Below are 23,440 nucleotides of genomic sequence, written 5' to 3' on the forward strand. Positions count from 1 at the left end.
CTGGTCGATCGCCCACTGCTTCGATACCTCCATTGCTCCCGGCCCATCCTACAGCTACGATGTCTCTGCGCTTCATCCCCGAAATTATCAGGCATATCAACAATTTTTATGGTGGGGGATCACCCCCAGAGAGGGGGAACTCCTTATAAGGACATCCTTTTAAGAACTTGTAAAAATATTTCTAATTTTTAAGTCGCCTCAAGAGAGGGGACACTTAAAAATATTCTTACAAGTTCTTACCTGTAGCTGAAATGAAAGATGGAGTACACGAATCATACAGGATACCTTAACAAATTTTATAGTGGGGATCATCCCCTGAGAGAGGGAACGCTCTTAGAGACCTGTTCCTGAAATGATAGAAGTCAACAAAATACATGTCGCCATATTGAAACAGGACTTACGACCTGCTTAGCCGCGCACATGCCAGCAAATAGCCAATTTTCTTGGTGATTGAAAATAAAAACAACTATACAAGGTGTTACAAATGAAAAATTTAATGTGAAAACAGAAAAAACATTTTAAGACTATAAATATCATTCGTTTTTACCTGAGGCTCCGGGAAACTAATATACAGGGTGTCACAAAACAAATTTAAAGAGCAATGAGGAAAACACTAAAAGCAACAATTAAAGCAAAATTTCCACGGACATAAAGAAAAATGACTATACAGGGTGTTTCAGAAAGAAAATCTCTAGTTGAAACAAGGAACACTAAAAACTCACAAATATCGGCGATTTTTTACGTAGTGCTAGAAAAATTAATATACATGGTATTACAAAAAGATAACTTTAGAAACTACAAAAGGAGTTAATATTCACAACATGAAGAGGGAAATTTACAAATAAACAACAATATTGAGCAAAAAGATGGTACAAAAATAAAACACTTACATTTTAACATATTGCGAATGTATATTTATTAATTGATGCATCAACTGCATAAAATAACCGACGGGTGAAGCATCATCATAAATGACGGCAAGCAACGGCGCGTAGCAATGCAGTTGTTAGAGAGAATAAAAATAACTATTTTTTTTGTAAATATTAAGATGTACGGAGACTATGAAAACGAAAAACTATTCAACGTACAAGATTTGATCTAGTAAAATCTTCTTAATTTAATGATGCTAAGGAGTGCAAATCGATAAAAACATTCACGTGTTCAGCGAAAATATGGCCGAGCCGACGGCCGACGGCAAAGTGAGCGTGGTCGACCATATAAATATTGCCAATTTTAATAATCTTCAGATACTTTTTTAAAACAGTATTTGTATTAATTAAATCAACCTTGTTATTTTCGGAAACGGAACCAAGAATTTTGATAAAAATGCTACATACCATGTGTTTGTAATTTGCAAGATGATGCATGCAAGTTACATAGCATACATGTTAAAGCAGCGTAACTTCCCGTAAAAAAATTAATAACAAACCTAGGTAGGTATGCATTGACGAGGGGATTTTATATCCTGGAATATATTCTATCAACTGAAAACACACGCACAGATTAATGGACACGTATTTCTTATTTAAGGAGACTCTAAACGCCACTAATCATTAAACAAAACATGCACACCTGCAATATTTTGCTGATGGTCGAAAAAGTACACGACGATTAATCCAATTAAAACCTCTAAACGCATGGCGATTAGAAAGACACGTTCGCGGGCCACGCGGTGAAACGACTGCCGTGTGCGCTTCGCTTAGCCAGGTACAAGGCTGGTACGTAGCGATAATACGCGTTACTTGAACAAAAAAAGTTGTTTATACACAAACGTACTGATAAACTCGTAGTTGAAAAGACCAAACTAAAATTTCACAATGTTGAAATAATTGACATCAACGAAATCTACTTTGACTTTCAATATTTCTTGCCTAAGAAATGAATTTATTGGTTTTGGGCCATAAAACTGTGACAAACGGTGAGTAAATCACCTTTGAATACAAATTTTTGCGTGTGGCAAGTCGAATTCCTGCATCAAACAAATACCAGCCGACGGAGAATTTAATTCCGCATCTTTTGATGTCGAGCTGAAGTTATTACGACGCCAAGATTGCGTGCAAACCCGAAAAAATCCAAACATTGCACGAAAAACGGTGAGTAAATCACTTTTTAATGCAAATTTTCGGGGGTTGCAGGTCGAATTCCTGCATAAAATAAATTACACCCCACGGAGAATTTAATTCCGCATCATTTGATGTCGCGCTGAAGTTATTACGACGCCAAGACTGCGTGCAAACCCGAAAAAATCCAAACATTGCACGAAAAACGGTGGGTAAATCACTTTTTAATGCAAATTTTCGGGGGTTGCAGGTCGAATTCCTGCATAAAATAAATACCACCCGACGGAGAATTTCATAAATTTCCATCGGAAAACACTAAAATGTGCGAAATATTGCTGAAGTTTGGGGGTGTTTTTGTAGTTTTCGAAGTACTTTTATACACAACAACTAAGGCTCACTTAACACAAACATTTTTGTAAAGGTTACTTCACACCTTATATGGGTGTAAAACAGTAAAATATTTGCTTATTTCTATTTCAGTGCAGGAGTAATACATTTATAACACTACACACTTTAAAATTAAAATAAATATTTATATTAGTTGTTATATTAATTACATAAAACAAAAGTAAACTTTTATATATTTATGTTTTATGTATTATATCACCTAACATTTTCATCGTGTCAACCTGCCAAAGCTTAGTTAACGCATTCGTGGTTTGTAAAGCGTACTTTACACTTTATAAAAATGATTAAATATCAGTAAAGTTATATTTCCTTGGATTTTAGTGTTACAATGTAATAATTGCAACTCAGCACCTTCTAAAATATAAATAAATAATTGTATAAATGATTTCGTTAACTTAATAACGAGAAAAATGAAATTTTATTTATTATAATTTTTAACTCATACTTTTATACTTCCAAGGCTTAGTTAACACAAACGTACTATGTAAAGGTTACTTTTCACCTTATATGAGTGTAGGACAGTAAAATATTACTTATTTTTATTTCAGTGCTATAGTGATACATTTATAACTTTACACATCGTGAAACTAAAATAAATAATTATATAAATTATCAAATTAACTTTATAAAAACAAAAGTAAAATTTAAATATTTATGTTGGATGTATTATGTCACGATATTATGTTTTCTACAATTGTCTCAACCTGACAAGGCTTAGTTAACACACACGAAGTGTGTAAAGCGCATTGTATACTTTATAAAACACGTTCAAATCTCAGTAAAGATATACACTTACTTCCATTTCAGTGATACAGTGATACATAAAACGGATTTCAAACTTTTAATCTACGGAAAATTCTCTATAAGATAAGTTGGTTAAATTGGAAATCTAAGAGCTGAAAAAAATAATTCATATGAAAACTAGAAAAAGAAAATCGCCCCGAAACAATATAATTATGCTCATTTTTCGCAGAGCATTAAGAAAAATGTATATACAGGGTGATACAAAATCAAAATAAAAAGTGAATGTTTTATTACCTGTTTTCTACTGTTTATCTAGTTTCTATTCATGTACTTATCACTTAGTACATGAATATAAACATAATAAATAATACAATTGCTAATAATTACAAATTTATTAAACACATTTTAAAGAAATACTAAATTCAGATCTCTTAAACACACATATTAGCACAGACAGAATTATGAATACAAAAGCAAAAAGGAGGTACGAAAAAGTCCCGAATGAGAGCGAATGCGCAGCCGACGGAACGCGACAATATTCCAATACTTAGAAATTACAAAGGTTATTATATTCAACCATGTGACGACTATGTATTAAAGTGTTAACTAATTTTTCTGATCGTTTTTCCTTATAAGGTGATAAATCCACATTTGACTGATTAATTCGTCGAATTGTAATAGAATATAGTTTTTATGTTACATACTTTTTTACGTGTTCGCAGATGAAATATTCCATACGATGCACAAATGATGTTTATTCAAATTAATAATTAAATGGATACACGAAACAAGCCTGAGTATTTCATAGCCGACAAAAGATATCCGACGGCCGACGGAAAACACGTGGTGCGTACGTTGTAAAACCACGAAATTCTTGGTTCCACGCGCGATAACTCATTAACTATAGGCCGCACTTGTCTGTTATTTCTAAATCTTATCTTTGATGACTGATTATAATTCAACTACTAACTTAAAATCACAAGAAACGCAATAAGTCGCCATGAAGATCGCCGCGCAAGTAAACGCATGCACACTACGCCGCCGCGCACAATCGACTAAGTAAGAAATGGAACAAACACTGCTGAGCGCATCGGATGCGCTGCAACGCAATAAAAACAAGTTGTTTGTGCACTAACACCGATAAGAGCCAAGAGTGCGAACTACGAGTATAAACTATTCATGTTGTGGATACAGTTCAATACAATGGAAAGATTTTATATTCTGAACGTACCCTTTTATTCACATAAACAATGTATCCTACAATCCGGAATTGAATGCAGTCTATATGAAAAGGCAGTTTGGGAGATAATCGCAATTGAAAAATGGGGGAACAACAATACAAATCTCTTATCTTAGCTCCTTTAGCAACTATTTTTGAACTTTTACTTCACGTAATTAATATATTTCATTATCCTGTTCTATAAAGAATTTTTGGAAGTTTTATAATCTACAATCACATGACGAGGGTGAGGGTAAAAGTGACTCCCATTCAGGGCATCGTGCGAAGCTAGCGGTAGAAGTGACTCGTGTTCAGGGCACCGTACAACAATTCCTAGCGCAACGAGTACTACGGCGCATACACACAACTTTGAATATAACTCGCGTTACGGAATTTTCTCGCAATAAATTTCTATACAGGGAGATATAGAATTAAATTCTGCATCTAGAAAAATTACTCCGAACTTACTCTGACAGCGCGTTCGCGTGTTATATTAAAAAAAAATCAATTCCTAGCGCAACGAGTACTACGGCACACACACACAAATTTCAATATAACTCGCGTTACGGAATTTTTTCGCAATAAATTCAAATACAGAGTGATACAAAATTAAATTCCGCATCTGGGACATATATTCTAAACTTATTATGACACCGCATTCGCATGCAATACTAAAAGAACAACAATTCCTAGCGCAACGAGTACTACGGCGCATACACACAACTTTCAATAAAACTCGCGTTACGGAATTTTGTTGCAATAAATTCAAATACAGAGTGATACAAAATTAAATTCCGCATCTGGGACATATATTCTAAACTTATTATGACACCGCATTCGCATGCAATACTAAAAGAACAACAATTCCTAGCGCAATGAGTACAACGGCGCATACACACAACTTTCAATATAACTCGTGTTACGGAATTTTGTCGCAATAAATTCATATACCGGGTGATACAGAATTAAATTCCGCATCAGGGAAAATCATTCTGAACTTATTATGACACCGCGTTCGCATGCTCTACTAAAAAAAACTACAGTCCCTGGCGCAACGAGTACTACGGCGCATACACACAACTTTCAATATAACTCGCGTTACGGAATTTTCTCGCAATAAATTCAAATACAGTGTGTTACAAAATGAAATTCCGCATCTGGAAAAATTATTCTGAACATATTATGACACCGCGTTCGCATGCTATACTAAAAAAACTACAATTCCTAGCGCAACGACAACTACGGCGCATACACACAACTTTCAATATAACTCGCGTTACGGAATTTTGTCGCAATAAATTCAAATATAGGGTGATACAGAATTAAATTCCGCATATGAAAAAATTATTGAGAACTTATTATGACACCGCGTTCGCATGCTATACTGAAAAAAACTACAATTCCTAGCGCAACGAGTACTACGGCGCATACACACAACTTTCAATATAACTCGCGTTACGGAATTTTGTCGCAATAAATTCAAATACAAAGTGATACAAAATTAAATTCCTCATCTGGGACATATATTCTGAACTTATTATGACACCGCGTTCGCATGCTATACTAAAAAAACTACAATTCCTAGCGCAACGAGTACTACGGCGCATACACACAATTTTCAACATAACTCGCGTTTCGGAATTTTGTCGCAATAAATTCAAATACAGGATTATACACAATTAAATTCTGCATCTGGGACAATTATTCGGAACTTATTATGATACCGCGTTCGCATGCTGTACTAAAAAAACTACAATTCCTGGCGCAACGAGTACTACGGCCCATACACACAACTTTCAATATATCTCGCGTTACGGAATTTTGTCGCAATAAATTCAAATACAGAGTGATACAAAATTAAATTCCGCATCTGGGACATATATTCTAAACTTATTATGACACCGCGTTCGCGTGCGATACTAGGAAAAACTACAATTCCTAGCGCAACGAGTACTACGGTGTACACACAACTTTCTATATAACTAGCATTACGGAATTTTCTTGCAATAAGTTTCATTTTCGATTAATATCTCTTAAACTAAAAGAAGTAGCAACTGACGAATTGCTGATTATGAAAGATTGGAAAATACTCTATCAGATAAAGATATAAAATAATTATATTTCCAACAGTAATAGGCCAAAAATCGCCACTAAAAGTACTAAAAAGTGACATTTTTCAATTTTTGCCCATTTGATTCAATCGCGAATATCTCGTTAACTAAAAGAGATAAATAGGATCTGATCACAGCGTCTTAATCTACGGACCATTCTCTATCAGATAGGATAGTTAAAACGGAAATCTGAGAGATGAAATTTTAATTCTTAAGAAAAAAATGCCAAGGGGGGGTGCTTGATACTTTTTTTCGACGATTTTCAATAATTAATATTTCTTCAACTAAAAGCGATAGCTACCAACGAATTATTGATTATGAAAGATTGGAAAATTCTCTATCAGATAAATATATAGAACAATTATATTTCCTACAGTAAAAGGTCGAAAAACGCGACTAAAAGTGCTAAAAAGTGACATTTTTCAATTTTTGCCCATTTTATTCAATCGCGAATATCTTGTAAACCAAAAGAGATAAATAGGATCTGATCGCAGCGTCTTAATCTACGGACTATTCTCTATCAGATAGGATAGTTAAAACGGAAATCTGAGAGATGAAATTTTAATTCTTAAGAAAAAATTGCCAAGGGGGGGTGCTTGATACTTTTTTTCGACGATTTTCAATAATTAATATCTCTTAAACTAAAGGGGCTAGCAACCCACGAATTGCTGATTATGAAAGATTGGAAAATTCTCTATCAGATAAAAATATAAAATAATTATATTTCCAACAGTAATAGGCCAAAAATCGCCACTAAAAGTACTAAAAAGTGACATTTTTCAATTTTTGCCTATTTTATTTAATCGCGAATATCTCGTAAACTAAAAGAGATAATTAGGATCTGATCGCAGCGTCTAAATCTACAGACCATTCTCTATCAGATAGGATAGTTAAAACGGAAATCTGAGAGATGAAATTTTAATTCTTAAGAAAAAAATGCCAAGGGGGGATGCTTGATACTTTTTTTCGACGATTTTCAATAATTAATATTTCTTCAACTAAAAGCGATAGCTACCAACGAATTATTGATTATGAAAGATTGGAAAATTCTCTATCAGATAAATATATACAATAATTATATTTCCTACAGTAAAAGGTCGAAAAACGCGACTAAAAGTTCTAAAAAGTGACATTTTTCAATTTTTGCGCATTTTATTTAATCGCGAATATCTCGTAAACTAAAAGAGATAATTTGGATCTGATCGCAGCATCTTAATCTACGGACTATTCTCTATCAGATAGGATAGTTAAAACGGAAATCTGAGAGATGAAATTTTAATTCTTAAGAAAAAATTGCCAAGGGGGGGTGCTTGATACTTTTTTTCGACGATTTTCAATAATTAATATCTCTTAAACTAAAGGGGATAGCAACCCACGAATTGCTGATTATGAAAGATTGGAAAATTCTCTATCAGATAAAAATATAAAATAATTATATTTCCAACAGTAATAGCCCAAAAATCGCCACTAAAAGTACTAAAAAGTGACATTTTTCAATTTTTGCCTATTTTATTCAATCGCGAATATCTCGTAAACTAAAAGAGATAAATAGGAACAAATTGCGGAAATCTGAGGGGGTGGAGATGCATCGCCTAACAGAATTCTGGTACGAACCAAATATGCAAAAAAAAACTAAAAGTTTAATTCCGTGATGTTTTAGCATGATACGCGACTATCTTATGTTTTGGAGAGACAGAGAGATGCCACGCGATTCAAAAAAATGTGACGCGTGAGTATAAATGAAAAATATAATTAAAATATTAACTTACCAAAGCAGAACTCATCGGAATCCAAGACTCGAAAAGTACTATAAATAAAATGAAACACAAGTTAAAACATTTCATAAAATTTATTAAAGTTACATTCGCACATTAAAAGAAAACAAATAATCTATGTTGTTCAAGTAAAAATTACCTAGAGAAGACAGATGGATCATCCTAATGATAAATAAATCAACATAACGGCGGAATGAAGCGACCGGCAACGACAACTGCACACGATAAAACCGCAGCGGTAAAAATTTACTCCATTATTAATCTAGTACAACGCGGATTAATAAATCAAACTCCGAGAAAATGATATGATCCGCGAGAGGCACGTCCAAAGCAACTAGAGACCGGCAAGAAACTGGCCGCAGCATAACCGAGTATGCTGAGGCATGCCGAGTCCGCGTGTAAATGCATGAGGTGCAAGGCATTAGCACACGCGACCTTGTGCGCGAATTGCAATAGACACGGATACCTGCGATTTATACTAAACTGAAATACGCTGCATGCAGCAAGTAAATGCGGCGTGAGGAGACGGCGTGCGGGACACATTCGATAAAAAAGTAGTTTATATACAAACGCAGATAACAAAATTGTGTTCGAAACGAATACACTTCTAATTTATGATTTGTAGTTCGTGCTGGTACAATTTATGAATGATGGAAGCAGTATTACTCTTGGAATTTATAACGGGTTTCATTTTTATATATACAGATTATATTATACTGAAGCAGTTGTAGACATTTCATTATTGAAACAAACCGCGTGTATTCGTGCTATTTCAAGAGACTGGGCTAGATTTATGTAACTTACTCAAGCGGACACCGTCCCCATGATCAATCAAGAATCAAGATGGTTGAGACGAAAATAAAAATGACTTCCAGCCGACGGCATCTTACTTCACGATTTGCGCCGCGAGACATATGACCGAATCATCCAGCACAAAACCAAACAACCCACAATCCGCCGTGTGAGCCAAACAGGCAGTGGCGACACGTGATAACGTGGCCATATTTTGTTTTTGCAACGCGCACATCTAACAATATCACAAAACAAGTAATTATTAACATTCACTGCCGATTATTTGTTCACAAAATACAATACACGCTAGTTACAATTAAATAGTTGATTATCGCTCAAATTCAACGCGAGTTTCCGGAATTATAATCGGGAGAAATTACATGAACCGCGAGGAATGCGTCTACATCAACCAACGACCGGCACGGAACTATTCATAACAATGTACTTGTATGTGTGTGTATAATTTATGGAACTGTGCGCAAAAATAGCATGTCGAAGCCGAGAATGCAACGACGTCACGCGGCAAAAAGATAAGATTGCCGACTGCCCGCACCCCGGAACTGATAGCACGGTGAAGCGGTGCGTGCAGCGGCATGCCAATAGTATGTGATTTTGTTGCACGAATTGCAATAGGCCCGACACCGGCAATCAGGCCTGAACTCGAATGTGCTGCATACCGCATCTACTAGAGCCGCCAGCGTGCGGCTAGCGAGGATGGCTACAAGGTCACAAGAGTCTTGCGCGCTGCATATCACCCGTGTAATGCAATAAAAAAGTTGTTTATGAACAAACAGAGCGCATTGTATTCAATCCAATACCTACAATTCTCGTGCGTAATGCTTTGAATTTGAATTTCAATTTACTTTGAACTATAAAAATTATAAATACCTGACAAATCTATGAATAATATATTAAATAAATAAATAAAATAAAATAATTAAATGATAATCACAATATTTCACTAAAATAAAATATATGTTTTATTGAATCTTTAAAAAAGAAAGATTGAAAACTCCTATTTTTATTTTGGTGTGGAAAAATACTATCATATGCCGTGCAGCTAAATTTCACGAAAATAAAAAAAAACTCAGTATAGTATGTTAATGAGCATACGAATAAGAAAACTTTAAAATTGTAAAGACATTTTCTGAAAAATTCACAGGGAACTAAACATGATATTTAGACGGCAAACAGGTACTAGAATGACTGAATTATTTCACGTACCTGTGTATCGAACAACAGCAATCAAGGAAAAGGAATACTAAAATAATAATTAAAAAAAAAAACACAAAATTAGTTAAAACATTTCATACAAAATACGAGTAAAGATCTGCGTTCCGTCGGCACTCAGCCTTTACTTTAAAATACATGTTATTCACTATAATTATTCAAATGATAATAATTACCTGGTAGCGTATTATCCCCAAAACTTATGCTAATGACAAATGTAGTTGCACTAGTTCAAAATTTAGGGTAATTCTTTTAACAATCACAAGATATCACCGGCCGTCATCCGACGGCAGACGCACGAACGCCCGCAAAAACATAAACGCACTAAATTTACAATCACGACGATTACACTAGCGGGAAATTATCAGCAAAATACCAAACACGACAATTGACAACAAAATATCATCAATAGTCAATCACTTATTACGAGATTACCGAATTTCGACAAAAGAATATGACTACACAAGTGAGAAATGTGTGCGAGCCGGTAACGCAGCCGGTGCACGATAAAATTGACTCTCAACTATTTTCGCTGATAACATGCATCACCGCGCCATCTATGATCCCTTTGCCGCATCACAAGACAATAATACTTCCCATAATTGAAAACTAGATGGCGCTAGCATATTCAAAATTAAATTATTAATAAGTTAAAAAAAACAAAGAAGTCATAAAAAATATAACAAACCGCAATGTTAAACCCCAAATTTAAACATATCTAGCAAAATACTGAACTTATATGAGATTTGTTTACCTCTAAGTCCTTAGAGTTTGTACCTAACCACGAAATAGTATTGCTTTGAAATATTCTGACGTCTATCCAGAACATACATGTGTTTTTGAAAATAGGTGATTGAACAGCAAGAAATGGCATTTGTTATTAAATTTGCTAAAGGAGTCCGAAACCACTGGAAAAAGTCAACCTTTGCAGCATGCCTCCTAGCCTACGGCGCCAAGCGCCTTAAAAACAAATATGAGTCAGTTATTCATTCACCTAATTCTTAACTAAATCCCTCCAATTAACAACTAAAACTTATTGTAGAATTGATGGAATCATGAAAGTGTACTGTGAAGAAGCCCTCACTTATGGCAAAGTGGCTATCACAGGCAACACACTACCAAGAAAAATCACTGTCATACTAAACCCAGCTGCCAATAAAAGAAGTTCCCTGGAAGATTATGAAAAATATTGCTCACCCATACTGAATCTGGCTGGAATTTGTGTAGATGTAGTGCACACAGAGAGTGAAGGCCATGCCAAGAAGCTGGTGCAGGAGCTGAAAAACACTGATGCACTGATTGTGGCAGGTGGTGATGGAACACTGAGTGAAGTTGTCACTGGTTTAATTCGAAGAACAGGAGAGAATAACAGTAAACTAATTCCCATTGGAGTGTTACCACTGGGCAAATCAAACACAGTAGGTTCAGCACTCTTTCCAGGTGGTGAGCATCTAGGAAATGTCAAATCTATGGCAGAAGCATCTATGGCTATTGTTAGAGAAGCCACCAAACCAATGGATGTCATGAAGATTGAGATTATTAATGAACCAGATGCTGATACTATACAGGATGGAGAGAAAGGTGATGAAGTGCAGGAAAAGAAAGCAGTGTACGCTCTTGCCGGAATAGAATGGGGTGCATATCGCGATGCTAGTGCTAAAAAAGATAAATATTGGTATTATGGACCATTAAAAAAATATGCCACTTACATTTTCAATGGGTACAAAGACTCATTAAACTGGAAATGTGAAGCACTTGTAAATTACTCTGAACCTTGCGAGGGTTGCAGTAATTGTGTCACACATATAGAAGAAAAAAATACCAAATGGTACAACAGGTAAAAACAATATTTATAGTTAGTTGAACATATTCAAGTTAAATATTTCAGATTTGTTCGTTCTACTGCGAAAAAAGAGGACAGATCGCGAATTATCAACGAAAACTGCCAAAAATACGAACAGAAACAAATATCCACCGCGGATTTCGCATGTCTCACGTCCAATATATTCGCTGGGACTGCAAACAATTCACCACCAAAGTTGCATTTAAATTTGGGACCACAAGACGTTGATTACTTCAACTTCTTAACTGAAGGTTTCCGAAGCGAAACAGGCCAGAGGCGGCAAATTGTCGAGACTATCGAGGCTCGTCAGATTGAATTGCGTCCAAATCTGGAAAAAATGGACACGCAAAACGCCTGGTTCTCCATTGATAAAGATGACTTTGAAGTAAAGCCGGTGAAAATTACGCTGCTGCCTAAAGTTATCACTATGTTTTGTAGTAGTAGTCAAACAGAAATCACGAATCTCACTAGTCCGTGATTTGTTCAAATATAGCAGTACAAACCTATTAAAATTGTTAAAATTTAATTTTTAAATAATAATATATATGACGATCAATATTCACAGCAGAATGAAAGTTTGCAAAATGTTTGCAAATAAATAACTTAAACATTAAAAAATGAGATTCTCATTCGGGTTGAATACAATTCACCCCTCAGCTGTCCGCATTTTATTGGTAGCGGTGAGGAGTGAAGGAGATTTCGGGGAGCATTGCGTATTATTGAGAATGTTACTGTTTGAGACTCTGAAAAATTTCAAAATGGGGCTCTGACCTGTTGAAGTTGATGCACCTGCCGAGCCGGAGCGACTGTTTCGCCTCTTTGGCGTCTTATGCCTCGAGCTAGGACTAGGCGTTGGATTTGGGTATCCTTGATCTTCCAATCGTGGTACTTTTGGTGAAGATGGCCCCGCTGCCAAGTCCTGCATTTCTTTTACCAGAGACCGCTCGCGGCGCATATTCGTCAGCCAGTCTTTAGGCATTCGCTTTTGCGGCGAAAAATGTAAATGTGGTGCGCTGCCATCGACCACGAAATTGGGCAAATTCGTTGTGGGAGAATAAGTATCTTCTGGTGTTGTAGCTGCGGTTGCTTTATGAATAGCACTCGCCTTTGGCGTTTTAAAACTCTCTTCATCTGGTGTATCTTCAAGAATAACAGCGAGATCTCCCTGAGTACCAGCAGTGGAAGTTGTTGCTTTTCTCATATGGCGGTCAGCATGGTGTTCGCATTCGTTTTCCTCGTTGATTTCCTGCAGAGCAAACAATCGTCGACCGGAATTGAATCGTTTAGCTTCGGGTGATGCAGCGCCCTCTAATTCACGTTTCATAACGTCCATCTTGGGTAGCTTAACTTGTACCGGCGTATTTTCATTCACTTCCAAGTGTCGTTTCAACGACTGATGGCTTTTAGTTGGCGTTGTGACTGGGCTCAAACATTCTGCAGCACCTCTACCTTCAGCGGACCAATTATCCGGAAGATACTCAGGTCCGATACGCCATATTTTATGCTTCACATCATCCGAACAAGTGACCACTGTAGTTTCGCCGTCTTGCCGCCAGGCGACGCAAGTTACTTCCGCAGTGTGTCCAACCATGCGTACAATTGGATATTTATTATTTATATTCCAAATATACGCATTCTGATCGCTGCTACCACTGAGCAAATAATTACCATCGTTACTCAGCGCAGCTTTTATATAAAAAGTACTATTCTGATGTCCTTTATACTCCATAACAGGTTGCGGATGATAAGTTGCTATATTGTACGCGTAAATTGTATTGTCTAAGCAATTGGCGTACAAACGTTGTCGAGATTTATCCAGTAAAAGATTACTAAATCCATTTCGCGTAGTATGACCGCTATAAGCAATTTCTTTCATCGCGGTAGGTTTGCCGCTGATGTAAGTTTTGCGCAAATCCCAGACTTTGATTAACCCATCCCCAGATCCGCACGAAATCAATTTATCATCATCTTGGAATACCAAGCTAGTTACTGAATTAGCCGCTGTTACAGCTTGACTTACCGCAGCTTTACGCTTGCTGCTGCTTGTTGGTGTCGTCCTGCAATGCGAATTGGGAATTGTTCTATCCGGCTGAACAAGATGGCTGACGCTGGCTGTAGCGCAGCGCGTATCCCATACGCGAATACTACCATCGCGACTGCCCGTTGCAAAGGTTGACGGATCGCCGTCACGGGTTGCGACTGTCTTCACTGATCGCGTGTGTCCCATGAAGATTTGCGTGACTTGCATGTCGTTCTCGATGTCTACGAGTCGCGCTGTGCGATCACCGGAAACTGTAATGAGTTTGAAACTTTCCGCCAGCCACGCAAGATCAAAAATCGCATTGTGGTGAATGTCTTCGCCTTTGCGTGGGGACGAAGATTGCGTATCGTGGATTACCAATTTGCCGTCTTCGTTTGCCATTGCTAGAAGATGTTGATTTCCTAGATTTTAAATATAAGTTAAAGACAAATATTTTTCAATTGTTTTAGGATTAAGTACCGTTTTTGTTGGAAAATTTACATGCAAAAATCGGAGTGTCTGGCATCGCATCATCCCGCATTTCCTGACATCCCCAGATGCAGTTGTAATCATCATCCTGGGAACATCGCAAACGCCGCAAACAACCGTCATAGGATTTTAACGTTCCTGCACACAAAGATATATGATGAAAACAATAATTTTACAAATAAAATACGCAATTAAACTTACGAAGTCCTAGTTGCTGTTGAAATAAATCTCCAATATTACTGCGACATTTCTCCGACATTTTGTTAGGTTACAGTTATAGCTTCCAAGGAATCAATGAGCAAATAATATGTTAATGCATAAAGAAACACCTTGCACATCAACCAAAACAACAGTAAACACGTTGTACCATATGTTATTGGACCCGGTGAATAACTTTCAATACAAATTCCAATAGCCCTTGTTAAAAAATACTCTTTCATCCATGGAAACTTCTGGACGAGCGGGAAAATACGTTAGGATATGTAAACAGTGCGTTCAATTGTTTGGTGCCCTTTAATTCCGAAGCATCACGAAATTAACCGAACTGCGCCGTTATAAAACCTAAAATATTCCCTTCCTCAGCATAGGCAACCCAGTCTACTAAAATTTAAGAAAATCAAGGATAAAACAAGAATTATATGGACTATTAGTACTAAAATAACTAATAATAAATTAAAATAACTTTCTGCTTCCAAAAATTGTTAAATTCCTCAAAAAAATAAATATTTTATAACTTAAGCGTAATTTATACAAAAAACATGTAAGGTGAGTTGCCTCTAGTGGTAATTCTCTACCGTGACACTTAACAGCTGGCCCGTGTCATCAACTTTTACATATTAATATTTAAGAAAAACCTACATTAATCAATCAAAACTACGTGATAAATCATCACACAGCAAGTGTACTAAATGCAAAGTACGACCAGTCTTAAAACTCATAAATCGAGCGGAGTTTTGTGCGTGTTTAATGAAGCACAAAATGGACTTACATGCAGGAATAAACAGTGACATCATTTTATAACATCACAGCAATTGATATGAAGAACAAAGCTAATTGATAAGAAAAAGTGATTTTAAAGTATTAATAAATTAAGTGAGAAGATGTTTATCAAGGATCCCTGCGGCGTCGTGTGCATTTTGATCACGTACGCTGCAATTCTCTATGCAGATTATGTGGTTATCAAGTGGATTATTCTGCAAGCACTTGCAGATAGGTAAGAGATGAAATTTGATTGTTTTTGCATAGAAAATTAATTAAATCTATTCGGGAATTGCTTGAATCTTAGTTTATGGGCGCCAGTGAACGCTATAATGTTCAATTTGGTGGTGTTTATGGTACTGATGGCACACAGCAAGGCAGTTTTCTGTGATCCAGGCACTGTGCCACTGCCAACAATAAGGATAGACTTTAGTGATGCTCACAGTACTGATAGTCGTAAGTAGTGTAAATATTTACGCTTATTTTGCAAAAAATACGTTCTGCGCTTCGTATTTTCTCCATTAATTTGGTTAAAATTAATTATTAAATTTGGAATTTTCTTTAGATAGCAACATTAATGTAGACTGGACAATCTGTACAAGATGTGAAACTTACCGGCCACCGCGCGCACACCACTGTCGCATCTGCCGACGGTGCATCCGCCGCATGGACCACCATTGCCCCTGGATCAACAATTGCGTTGGCGAGCGCAACCAGAAGTACTTCATTCAGTTCCTCCTCTGGGTCGGCGCGCTCTCCGGCTACGCGATCTCACTAATCGTCATGACCTACGTCACAGAGTGCGTCAAATGTGACGAGGACATCGAGATCAAACAGCGGAGAATGTAAATTACTACACAACTTAAACTTTTAACTAAACATTTAAAACTTACTTCTATTGTTTTTTGTATATTTCCAGCATGCACTCAGTGATTCTCCTGCTGGAAAGTTCCCTTTTTGGCCTGTTCGTGACGGCGATCCTCGTCGATCAACTGCAGGCCATCATGAGTGACGAAACCGCCGTGGAACAAGTGCAAAAAGCGGGCCCATACCGGCCGCACAAACCGAAGATGACGCTGTTGAGCGAAGTATGCGGCCGGCAGCATCCGTTCATGTGGCTGCTGCCTTGTACTTCTGTACCGCGCAAGTTGGATTCACCGCTGGTCGATTATCACGTGTAAACGGACGAATTTGTTCAATGTTTAATCGTTGCAGAAGTATCAAACCAGTGACTTAAGTTCATCTGTCCTACACGCGACTTAAATGATGAGTATGCGCTGCATCGAATTCCACTGACTTACCACTTACGAACACACAAATTGTTTAACTTTTTGAATACTTTGATATCTTTAGAGCGAATGTTATAATTTATAGTCTTTTATGAAGCGAATGAAAATACACACATTTCACTAGTCACATGTGAGGGCGTAGACGACGCAGGAATTTGGGAGTCTATTATATCTATATACGATGTGATGCATGCGAGATTGGTTATCGTCACATCTCTTTATGTTTATTAAACAAGTTATTTTCTTAACTTTTTTCTAACAATGTGTGGGTGCGTTGTCTGCGCAAAACACATATACGTCAATGGCAACAAATGCGATCGATGATGATCATCCTGCGTTTGACCACAATAGAAAAAAAGTAATATATAAAATTGTAATATTTACATTGTCCTGTCGATTTGCCTCCGCGTCCAGCGGTCGTCATCATTCGTTTGTCCTAATTTTTTTCTCTTCTAGCGGTAAAGTGCCGCTAAATCTTTGAGGGCGTATGTCACCGATTTGGAAGAGGTCGATCTACAAACAATACTTTAACAAAACCCGCAACAAAAGAGAAGTTTGTAAAGAATTTCTTACTTGTAAACAGTGGCATGAAATCCATTCATCTGTTGCTCCGTTACATTGATAACCCCATTACTGACCTGCTTCGGCAGACTTTTAACAGCCTCCGCAAGCCATCCAGAGACGGCATCCCGGTCGCCATTGAGCATCTCCACGATCACATCGCCCACCTCGCTGAACATGTACGAGTGCAGGTAGAACACGCATGCGTGAATCAAATTGTGCACCAATTGCGCGCCGTATCTCTGTAAAATACTGCCGACCAATTCTTTTCGCTCCGTATAATCCGAACTGCTTCGATTGTTTCGGCCTGTATTAATCAAATCACTAAAGAATTTCATTACTGATGTGTTCGCTTCTTTGTGGTCGAGCGAACACGCCAACAATCCGCATTCTAAAATCGGTGGAATGCCCGGACTGCGCAGGAAAGGAATCGGTGCACGTTGGATGTATCTCGCGCAAAGTCGGAAGAAATCATCGACTGTATCCGGATGATGTCGCAAACCATTTTCGGCTTGTAGCAATTGAAATGTTGGATTAATCAGAGCTTGAAGCATCTCAAGCAGACCAGAGATACAAGTTGGATCTGTGCCGTATTCGTCGACGAGAATACTGCCCAAGTATAAAAAGCACGAGTGCGGATGCGATGTGTAAATTGTCACGATTTGCAACACTAGCGATTCAAGCATTTCTTTCACTTGTTGACTGACGCAGCGCAGCATGAAACGCACCGCACGACAGGCGCGTTCCATGATTCGCACGTCGCTTTGGTATTTGTCCATTACCATGGATAATACCGGCCATACTTCGAGCACTACTGGTTTACACGGATTTATCGTGTCTGGAAAATAAAAATAAATAATTTTTTGAATTAATGTTAGAATAAAACTTACTTTCTTGAGCGGGAACAACCAAACTTCGAAAAATCGATGATAACCTATCGAGCCATAAAACTGGATCGGTTTTTGTTCCCCTCACGGCAGGAACATTCTGTTGCTCAGCTAAACTCATCAGTGGATTGATTTGCATCAAACACAACTCTCTCAAAGAGTTTACAATGTTTTCACTGTCCATTTTACTTAAAATATGAGCAACTCCCTTAAAAAAATAACCATAAAACATTTTAAATTTCATTTTTTTTAAATTAAAAAATAAATAATTTACCTTTAAAAGTCCCATGACAGCATTATTCGTGATTGCAAACGTGTCCACCTGCCGTAGCAGTTGCAAAAGCACAGGAACATGTCGCGGCATGTGCTCATTACACTTTGCGCAAATACTCTGTAACGCCGTGGCTGCCGCACCACCAACCCCAGCTTGCGGCAAACAACAAACCACGAAATTCAATACAGGATCCAACATCTCCGGATGTTTCTCAATCCATTCGCATAATTCGCCCAATAACATCACCGATGTGTATCGTACAGCAATATGCGTGTTTTCAGGCGTTACCAAAATGGCTTCGACAACTTTGGGCACAACTTCATTTTCAGTTGGTAGCACATTCTTAGCAACCGCTTGCATAATAAACAATGCTGATTCGGATACATCCCAAGTAACCTCGGGCCTTTGAAGTGTCATAAACATATGTCGAAAACAACTACTGCTGCCAATGATAAAAACAACATCTTTGACAAGATCGGAGACTTTCAATCGAAAGTCTTTAAAATCATCGCCGTCTTCCAGCAAACCTTCCTGATCTGGTTCCATTTGACAATGTCGACATAATGCTGTAACCAACCGCTCGACATAAGATCTAAACAACTCCGTTAATGTTTTGTTATTCTTCTGGTAGAGTTCTTCGCTTAACAAATACCACAAATTGAACGTGATTTCAGCGACTTCGAAATCATGATGCCCGACACAAATGAGCACCATGTCTAAAACTTTAATCGCGTAGTGCTTGTAGGCCTCGTTGGTCTGCATGAGAATCTTCTCCAGGAAAGTTTCGCCAAGTTCCGTAAAAATACGACAATAATTCATCGACTTCTCTTGGTCTTCATTCGCCACGCTTAGATGGTAGGGAACTTCGAGTGTCATGACATTAGAAAAGAGAAAACTCTCCAGATTCTGTTGATTGTTGTTATCCTCGAGAGATTGCAGCAGAGTACATATGCAATCGGTGGCTGCGTCATGTAAAACGCCCGCTATGGGCGGAATCGCCTCAGTTTCTTGCTTGTAACTTAAAATTTGAAGACTACGGTTAATCACAACATTATCCACGACATCGTCAAGTGTTATCGCGCCGAGTGAGACCCACGAGGTGAAACAGCGCTGGATTTTCACGTTGATCTGAATGTTATCATGCAAACTGCTGTTGTATTGGTTACAGCAGTGTTTGAGGAATTCGTTGACCGTCGGCGCGCATTGTTTCAGTTCTTCTATTACATCTTGTCTTCGATTTTCACCTAACCTGCGAAATAATGAATTTATTTTACAAGTTTAGAGTAAAAATTAATTATTAAGTTATTACCTAACTGATCTACTCTCCAATTCTTCAGGTAAAACTATCAAGACTTCCAGTAAAGGCCACAAATGTGACTGTGACAAACTAGAAACCAAATCCAAAGGTGCTCGCTGCCAAGTTGGCATTTGCAGTATCAAATCACTCAAAGCCAGACACAATTGTGTCACAATCACTGAGTTTGTCCCCTCAGTGATCTGACTGATGTGCTCCAGCAAACTATCCCTCAAACTGGCGTGTGCCTCCAATGGTAACTCGTGAAAAGACTGATGAATTTTTGAGCGCATTGTTTGCGCCGCAAAGTAACATGACTCCAAATCGCGCTTGTGATGCAGAATTTCGTCCGCTATTGTCCACGCATGGACCTAAAATTAAATCCCAACAATTCTTATAGCGATTATAGATATGATTTCGAAATTAGATTGCTTACGGATTTTTGAAAGTCTCCTAACCACTGCGACGCCCGCTCCTTTTCGCTGGCGACCGGGTTGCTGTACAGCGTCGAGATGGCCATATAGACCATCTCGAGGCTCGGCTTCTGTTCCATTTCTTGCGCCTGTTTCACCTCACCGCGCACATGTGAACAATCGGCTAGGGATTAATTAAACGAATTAAACCTCAGTGCCGAATCGAGAGAATCGTTTTTCGCTAGAGCGCCGATTAGCGAGTTTACATTTATTACACTCGGCTTGCATTGCGCTGTGTTTGTGTCAACGGTTCGTTCGCGTTTATCACACCAGAGGCATAAATGGCGCTGGGGTAGCAAATTCTAAAATATTAAAATTGAATATTAACAAATTTACAATAAACACTTAAATTAACCATAAAACTGTTATTTAAAAGATAAAATCATTGTTTTTAAGAATATTTTCCATTCTTTTTAAGGTGAAAACATGTTAACCTGTTGTTAAACCAATGCAAACGTAAAACGCGATAATAAACAAACTGCATGTTTATTATAGTTATTTCTGGTATTTCTTACTATTATGTTATGAAATTCATTGTGAAATATTTTCTATAGTGTTTGTTGTAGTCTTTTTATAGCAAATTTCATTATAATTTTGAAAGATTTTGAAAGCTTGCGTGGTTGCCACGCAATGTCGCCTAACCTTGTAGATTGGCAACATTGCCTTCCAACAATCAGGCAGCTCTACCCGCTGCTATCGTGCTATCCTCTATCTGTGCATCCAACCATCCAGTATGAACAATAAAAGTGTACACGGGAACATGAGATTGTAATCACACGATTCCAGCCAGTTTCCACACGGATTGCAACAATTTTCACTTGATAGTTTCGGCCCCAATAATGGGTGAGTACGGCCGCACGGAGGGACTCTTGAAAGCCCCCCAAACAGGCTGGGCAACAAAAGCACGCGCGGCGACCGTCCGCTTTTGCAACACACACAAAATGCAAAACCAACTCAGTCAGAAGTCCAGAAAATCCCGCATTCTTCCCTCCATACATTGATATTTGTGACGCGCGTGCATTCATGTTATGAATGACAAATTTCCGCACACACTTGGTTCATGTTAGATTGATGTGTTTGCAGATACAAAATTGCCTCAATGAGATTGTCGAGTAAAAATGATCCTGAGCTGCATCTGAACGTAACGGAGGAGGAGCTGCTGTGGAAGCTCGCCGCGAGCGCGCCGTCACAGCCGGCATACGACGTAAAAGCGCAGGAAGGCAGCGGCGCCGCCGGCGGCCCCGCCACAAATGTAATTTGGGTGCAGAACCCCTGGACGCAACTGACCACGACAGAGAACGGGGGCGTGATGCCGGCGGCGACCATCGGCGGCGCGCAGCACCCCAACAACGAGGAGTGCGGCATTCGCGACGTCTGGGCGCACAACCTCGAAGATGAATTTCGAACCATACGACAAGTAAACATCAAATATACTAACCATAAACACAATAAAAACCCATAATCTTTTAGATTGTACAAAAATATCCTTACGTGGCGATGGACACCGAGTTCCCCGGTGTGGTAGCGCGTCCAATCGGCGAATTCCGTAGCACCGCCGAGTACCAGTACCAATTACTACGGTGCAACGTCGATCTCCTGCGCATCATCCAGCTGGGCCTCACGTTCCTGGACGAGAACGGCAAAACCCCGGGCGGGTCGTACACGACATGGCAATTCAACTTCAAATTCAACCTCGCCGAGGACATGTACGCACAGGACAGTATCGAACTGCTGCAGAACTCGGGCATTCAGTTCAAGAAGCACGAGGAGGAGGGTATTGAGCCGTCGCACTTTGCCGAGCTGCTGATGACGTCCGGTATTGTTCTCATGGACAACATTAAGTGGCTGTCTTTCCATTCGGGGTACGATTTTGGTTATCTCATCAAACTCCTTACGGATTCGAACCTGCCGATGGACGAGTCTGATTTTTTTGAGTTGCTAAAATTGTACTTTCCTACCATTTACGATGTGAAGGTAATCATTCGTTGATGATTATTTACTCAAATGAACGAAAAACTAATTTTTGGTTGTAGTATTTGATGAAGTCGTGTAAAAACTTGAAAGGCGGTCTGCAGGAGGTCGCCGAACAGCTGGATCTTGAGCGGATAGGACCGCAACATCAAGCTGGCTCTGATTCCCTGCTCACAGGCATGGCCTTCTTTAAAATGAAGGAGGTAATATTAATTTATTGCATTTTTTAATAGTATATTGAGTATCAAGTGCGCTAAACTGCACTTTAACCACGAAATTAAAATTTTTTTTAATATGATTTTGTTTTCAGATGTTTTTCGAAGATACGATCGATGATTCGAAATTCTCCGGCCACTTGTACGGTTTGGGAACGTCGTTCGTGATGAACGGAAACGCGGCCGGCAGTTACGGCGCCGATAACGGCGACAACAGCAATTCGTCGTGAGGGAACGAAGCACCACGACACAAAAAAACCGGAGTACATTTAATTATTTCTAACGCTTAAGAGAATATTTTATCAAAAACACATTTCTTTGGAGGAAACAATGACAAAAACCAATACCATACCCATGATTCTTTTTTATTTGGTGAACTTGAAGCGATTTCAACACACACTAAATTTGCAACACCAACATACACACACACACACAACCATGGAAATTCTCTTTTCAACTGTTTATAAATCTTGATCGCGCGTCTTTTGTTGATTTCATTAAAGCAGGATGTCTTTTGTATGATAGTTGGTAGGAGATCGGTCTCATTTTTTTACTATGATTACTTACGTTTTGTCAAAGACGCCGGATGGCATTGATGCATCTCATTTGTAGATTGTATTATTTACTAGATAAGTAATGTTACATCGTTTTATTATCGTGAAGCGAGGAGGCTGCTGCGAGAACATTGTAAAAACGAGAACAACAAAACAACCACAACCAATTTCATTGGATTGATAATTATTGAGAAGAAATACATCCACTTTTATTAAAATAAAATGAAACGGATAATTATTATTCGATGCATGA

General features: G+C 38.2%; 5 protein-coding genes across 6 annotated transcripts; 3 read left to right on the plus strand and 2 right to left on the minus strand.

Annotated features, from left to right (window-relative positions):
* The first annotated feature begins 11,115 nt into the window (after positions 1-11,115).
* Positions 11,116-12,800, plus strand: Mulk (acylglycerol kinase-like protein Mulk). Its single transcript, XM_065303193.1, has 3 exons — positions 11,116-11,316; positions 11,382-12,176; positions 12,228-12,800. The coding sequence occupies exons 1-3, from the start codon at positions 11,207-11,209 to the stop codon at positions 12,658-12,660; spliced, it is 1,338 nt and encodes a 445-aa protein (XP_065159265.1). The 5' UTR covers positions 11,116-11,206; the 3' UTR covers positions 12,661-12,800.
* Positions 12,689-15,371, minus strand: l(2)dtl (WD40 domain-containing protein denticleless). Its single transcript, XM_065303192.1, has 3 exons — positions 14,893-15,371; positions 14,683-14,829; positions 12,689-14,624 (listed from the first exon to the last, which is right to left on the minus strand). The coding sequence occupies exons 1-3, from the start codon at positions 14,948-14,950 to the stop codon at positions 12,829-12,831; spliced, it is 2,001 nt and encodes a 666-aa protein (XP_065159264.1). The 5' UTR covers positions 14,951-15,371; the 3' UTR covers positions 12,689-12,828.
* Positions 15,372-15,461: 90 nt separating this feature from the next.
* Dnz1 (DNZDHHC/NEW1 zinc finger protein 11) lies at positions 15,462-17,220 on the plus strand. Its single transcript, XM_065303197.1, has 4 exons — positions 15,462-15,904; positions 15,977-16,125; positions 16,235-16,514; positions 16,589-17,220. Exons 1-4 carry the CDS (start codon positions 15,792-15,794, stop codon positions 16,848-16,850), a joined length of 804 nt encoding a protein of 267 aa, XP_065159269.1. The 5' UTR covers positions 15,462-15,791; the 3' UTR covers positions 16,851-17,220.
* Positions 17,161-21,180, minus strand: Tnpo-SR (transportin 3). Of its 2 annotated transcripts, XR_010548361.1 has the most exons (8): positions 21,090-21,180; positions 20,411-20,749; positions 19,990-20,345; positions 18,681-19,929; positions 18,410-18,614; positions 17,532-18,357; positions 17,343-17,471; positions 17,161-17,290 (listed from the first exon to the last, which is right to left on the minus strand). XR_010548361.1 is itself a non-coding variant. In XM_065303190.1 (7 exons), the coding sequence occupies exons 2-7, from the start codon at positions 20,525-20,527 to the stop codon at positions 17,411-17,413; spliced, it is 2,814 nt and encodes a 937-aa protein (XP_065159262.1). In that variant the 5' UTR covers positions 20,528-20,749; positions 21,090-21,180; the 3' UTR covers positions 17,161-17,410. The 2 variants fall into 2 exon arrangements, 1 of the variants encoding a protein (XP_065159262.1); XM_065303190.1 differs by having other exon boundaries at positions 17,161-17,471.
* Positions 21,149-22,984, plus strand: Pop2 (CCR4-NOT transcription complex subunit Pop2). The gene is made up of 5 exons (XM_065303194.1): positions 21,149-21,290; positions 21,531-21,864; positions 21,918-22,421; positions 22,481-22,621; positions 22,729-22,984. Exons 2-5 carry the CDS (start codon positions 21,547-21,549, stop codon positions 22,861-22,863), a joined length of 1,098 nt encoding a protein of 365 aa, XP_065159266.1. The 5' UTR covers positions 21,149-21,290; positions 21,531-21,546; the 3' UTR covers positions 22,864-22,984.
* Positions 22,985-23,440: the final 456 nt, after the last annotated feature.

This window comes from Atheta coriaria, unplaced genomic scaffold (genome assembly GCF_025399875.1).
Source record: "Atheta coriaria isolate IRGN ID8LTWV9N9 unplaced genomic scaffold, Caltech_Dcor_3.1 hic_scaffold_5_pilon, whole genome shotgun sequence".
NCBI lineage: Eukaryota > Metazoa > Arthropoda > Insecta > Coleoptera > Staphylinidae > Dalotia > Dalotia coriaria.

What these genes read in the sequence shown, in the direction of transcription:
- Pop2 (XM_065303194.1), top strand. Translation starts at nt 21,547, where the DNA reads ATGAGATTGTCGAGTAAAAATGATCCTGAGCTGCATCTGAACGTAACG. An exon ending in CTACCATTTACGATGTGAAG is followed by an intron (nt 22,422 to 22,480) that starts GTAATCATTCGT and finishes TTTTGGTTGTAG; the next exon opens with TATTTGATGAAGTCGTGTAA. An exon ending in CCTTCTTTAAAATGAAGGAG is followed by an intron (nt 22,622 to 22,728) that starts GTAATATTAATT and finishes TTTTGTTTTCAG; the next exon opens with ATGTTTTTCGAAGATACGAT.
- Dnz1 (XM_065303197.1), top strand. Translation starts at nt 15,792, where the DNA reads ATGTTTATCAAGGATCCCTGCGGCGTCGTGTGCATTTTGATCACGTAC. An exon ending in CTGCAAGCACTTGCAGATAG is followed by an intron (nt 15,905 to 15,976) that starts GTAAGAGATGAA and finishes CTTGAATCTTAG; the next exon opens with TTTATGGGCGCCAGTGAACG. An exon ending in TGCTCACAGTACTGATAGTC is followed by an intron (nt 16,126 to 16,234) that starts GTAAGTAGTGTA and finishes AATTTTCTTTAG; the next exon opens with ATAGCAACATTAATGTAGAC.
- Tnpo-SR (XM_065303190.1), bottom strand. Translation starts at nt 20,527, where the DNA reads ATGGAACAGAAGCCGAGCCTCGAGATGGTCTATATGGCCATCTCGACG. An exon ending in TAGGAGACTTTCAAAAATCC is followed by an intron (nt 20,346 to 20,410) that starts GTAAGCAATCTA and finishes ATTTAATTTTAG; the next exon opens with GTCCATGCGTGGACAATAGC. An exon ending in TTGGAGAGTAGATCAGTTAG is followed by an intron (nt 19,930 to 19,989) that starts GTAATAACTTAA and finishes ATTATTTCGCAG; the next exon opens with GTTAGGTGAAAATCGAAGAC.
- Mulk (XM_065303193.1), top strand. Translation starts at nt 11,207, where the DNA reads ATGGCATTTGTTATTAAATTTGCTAAAGGAGTCCGAAACCACTGGAAA. An exon ending in CGCCTTAAAAACAAATATGA is followed by an intron (nt 11,317 to 11,381) that starts GTCAGTTATTCA and finishes AACTTATTGTAG; the next exon opens with AATTGATGGAATCATGAAAG. An exon ending in AATACCAAATGGTACAACAG is followed by an intron (nt 12,177 to 12,227) that starts GTAAAAACAATA and finishes TAAATATTTCAG; the next exon opens with ATTTGTTCGTTCTACTGCGA.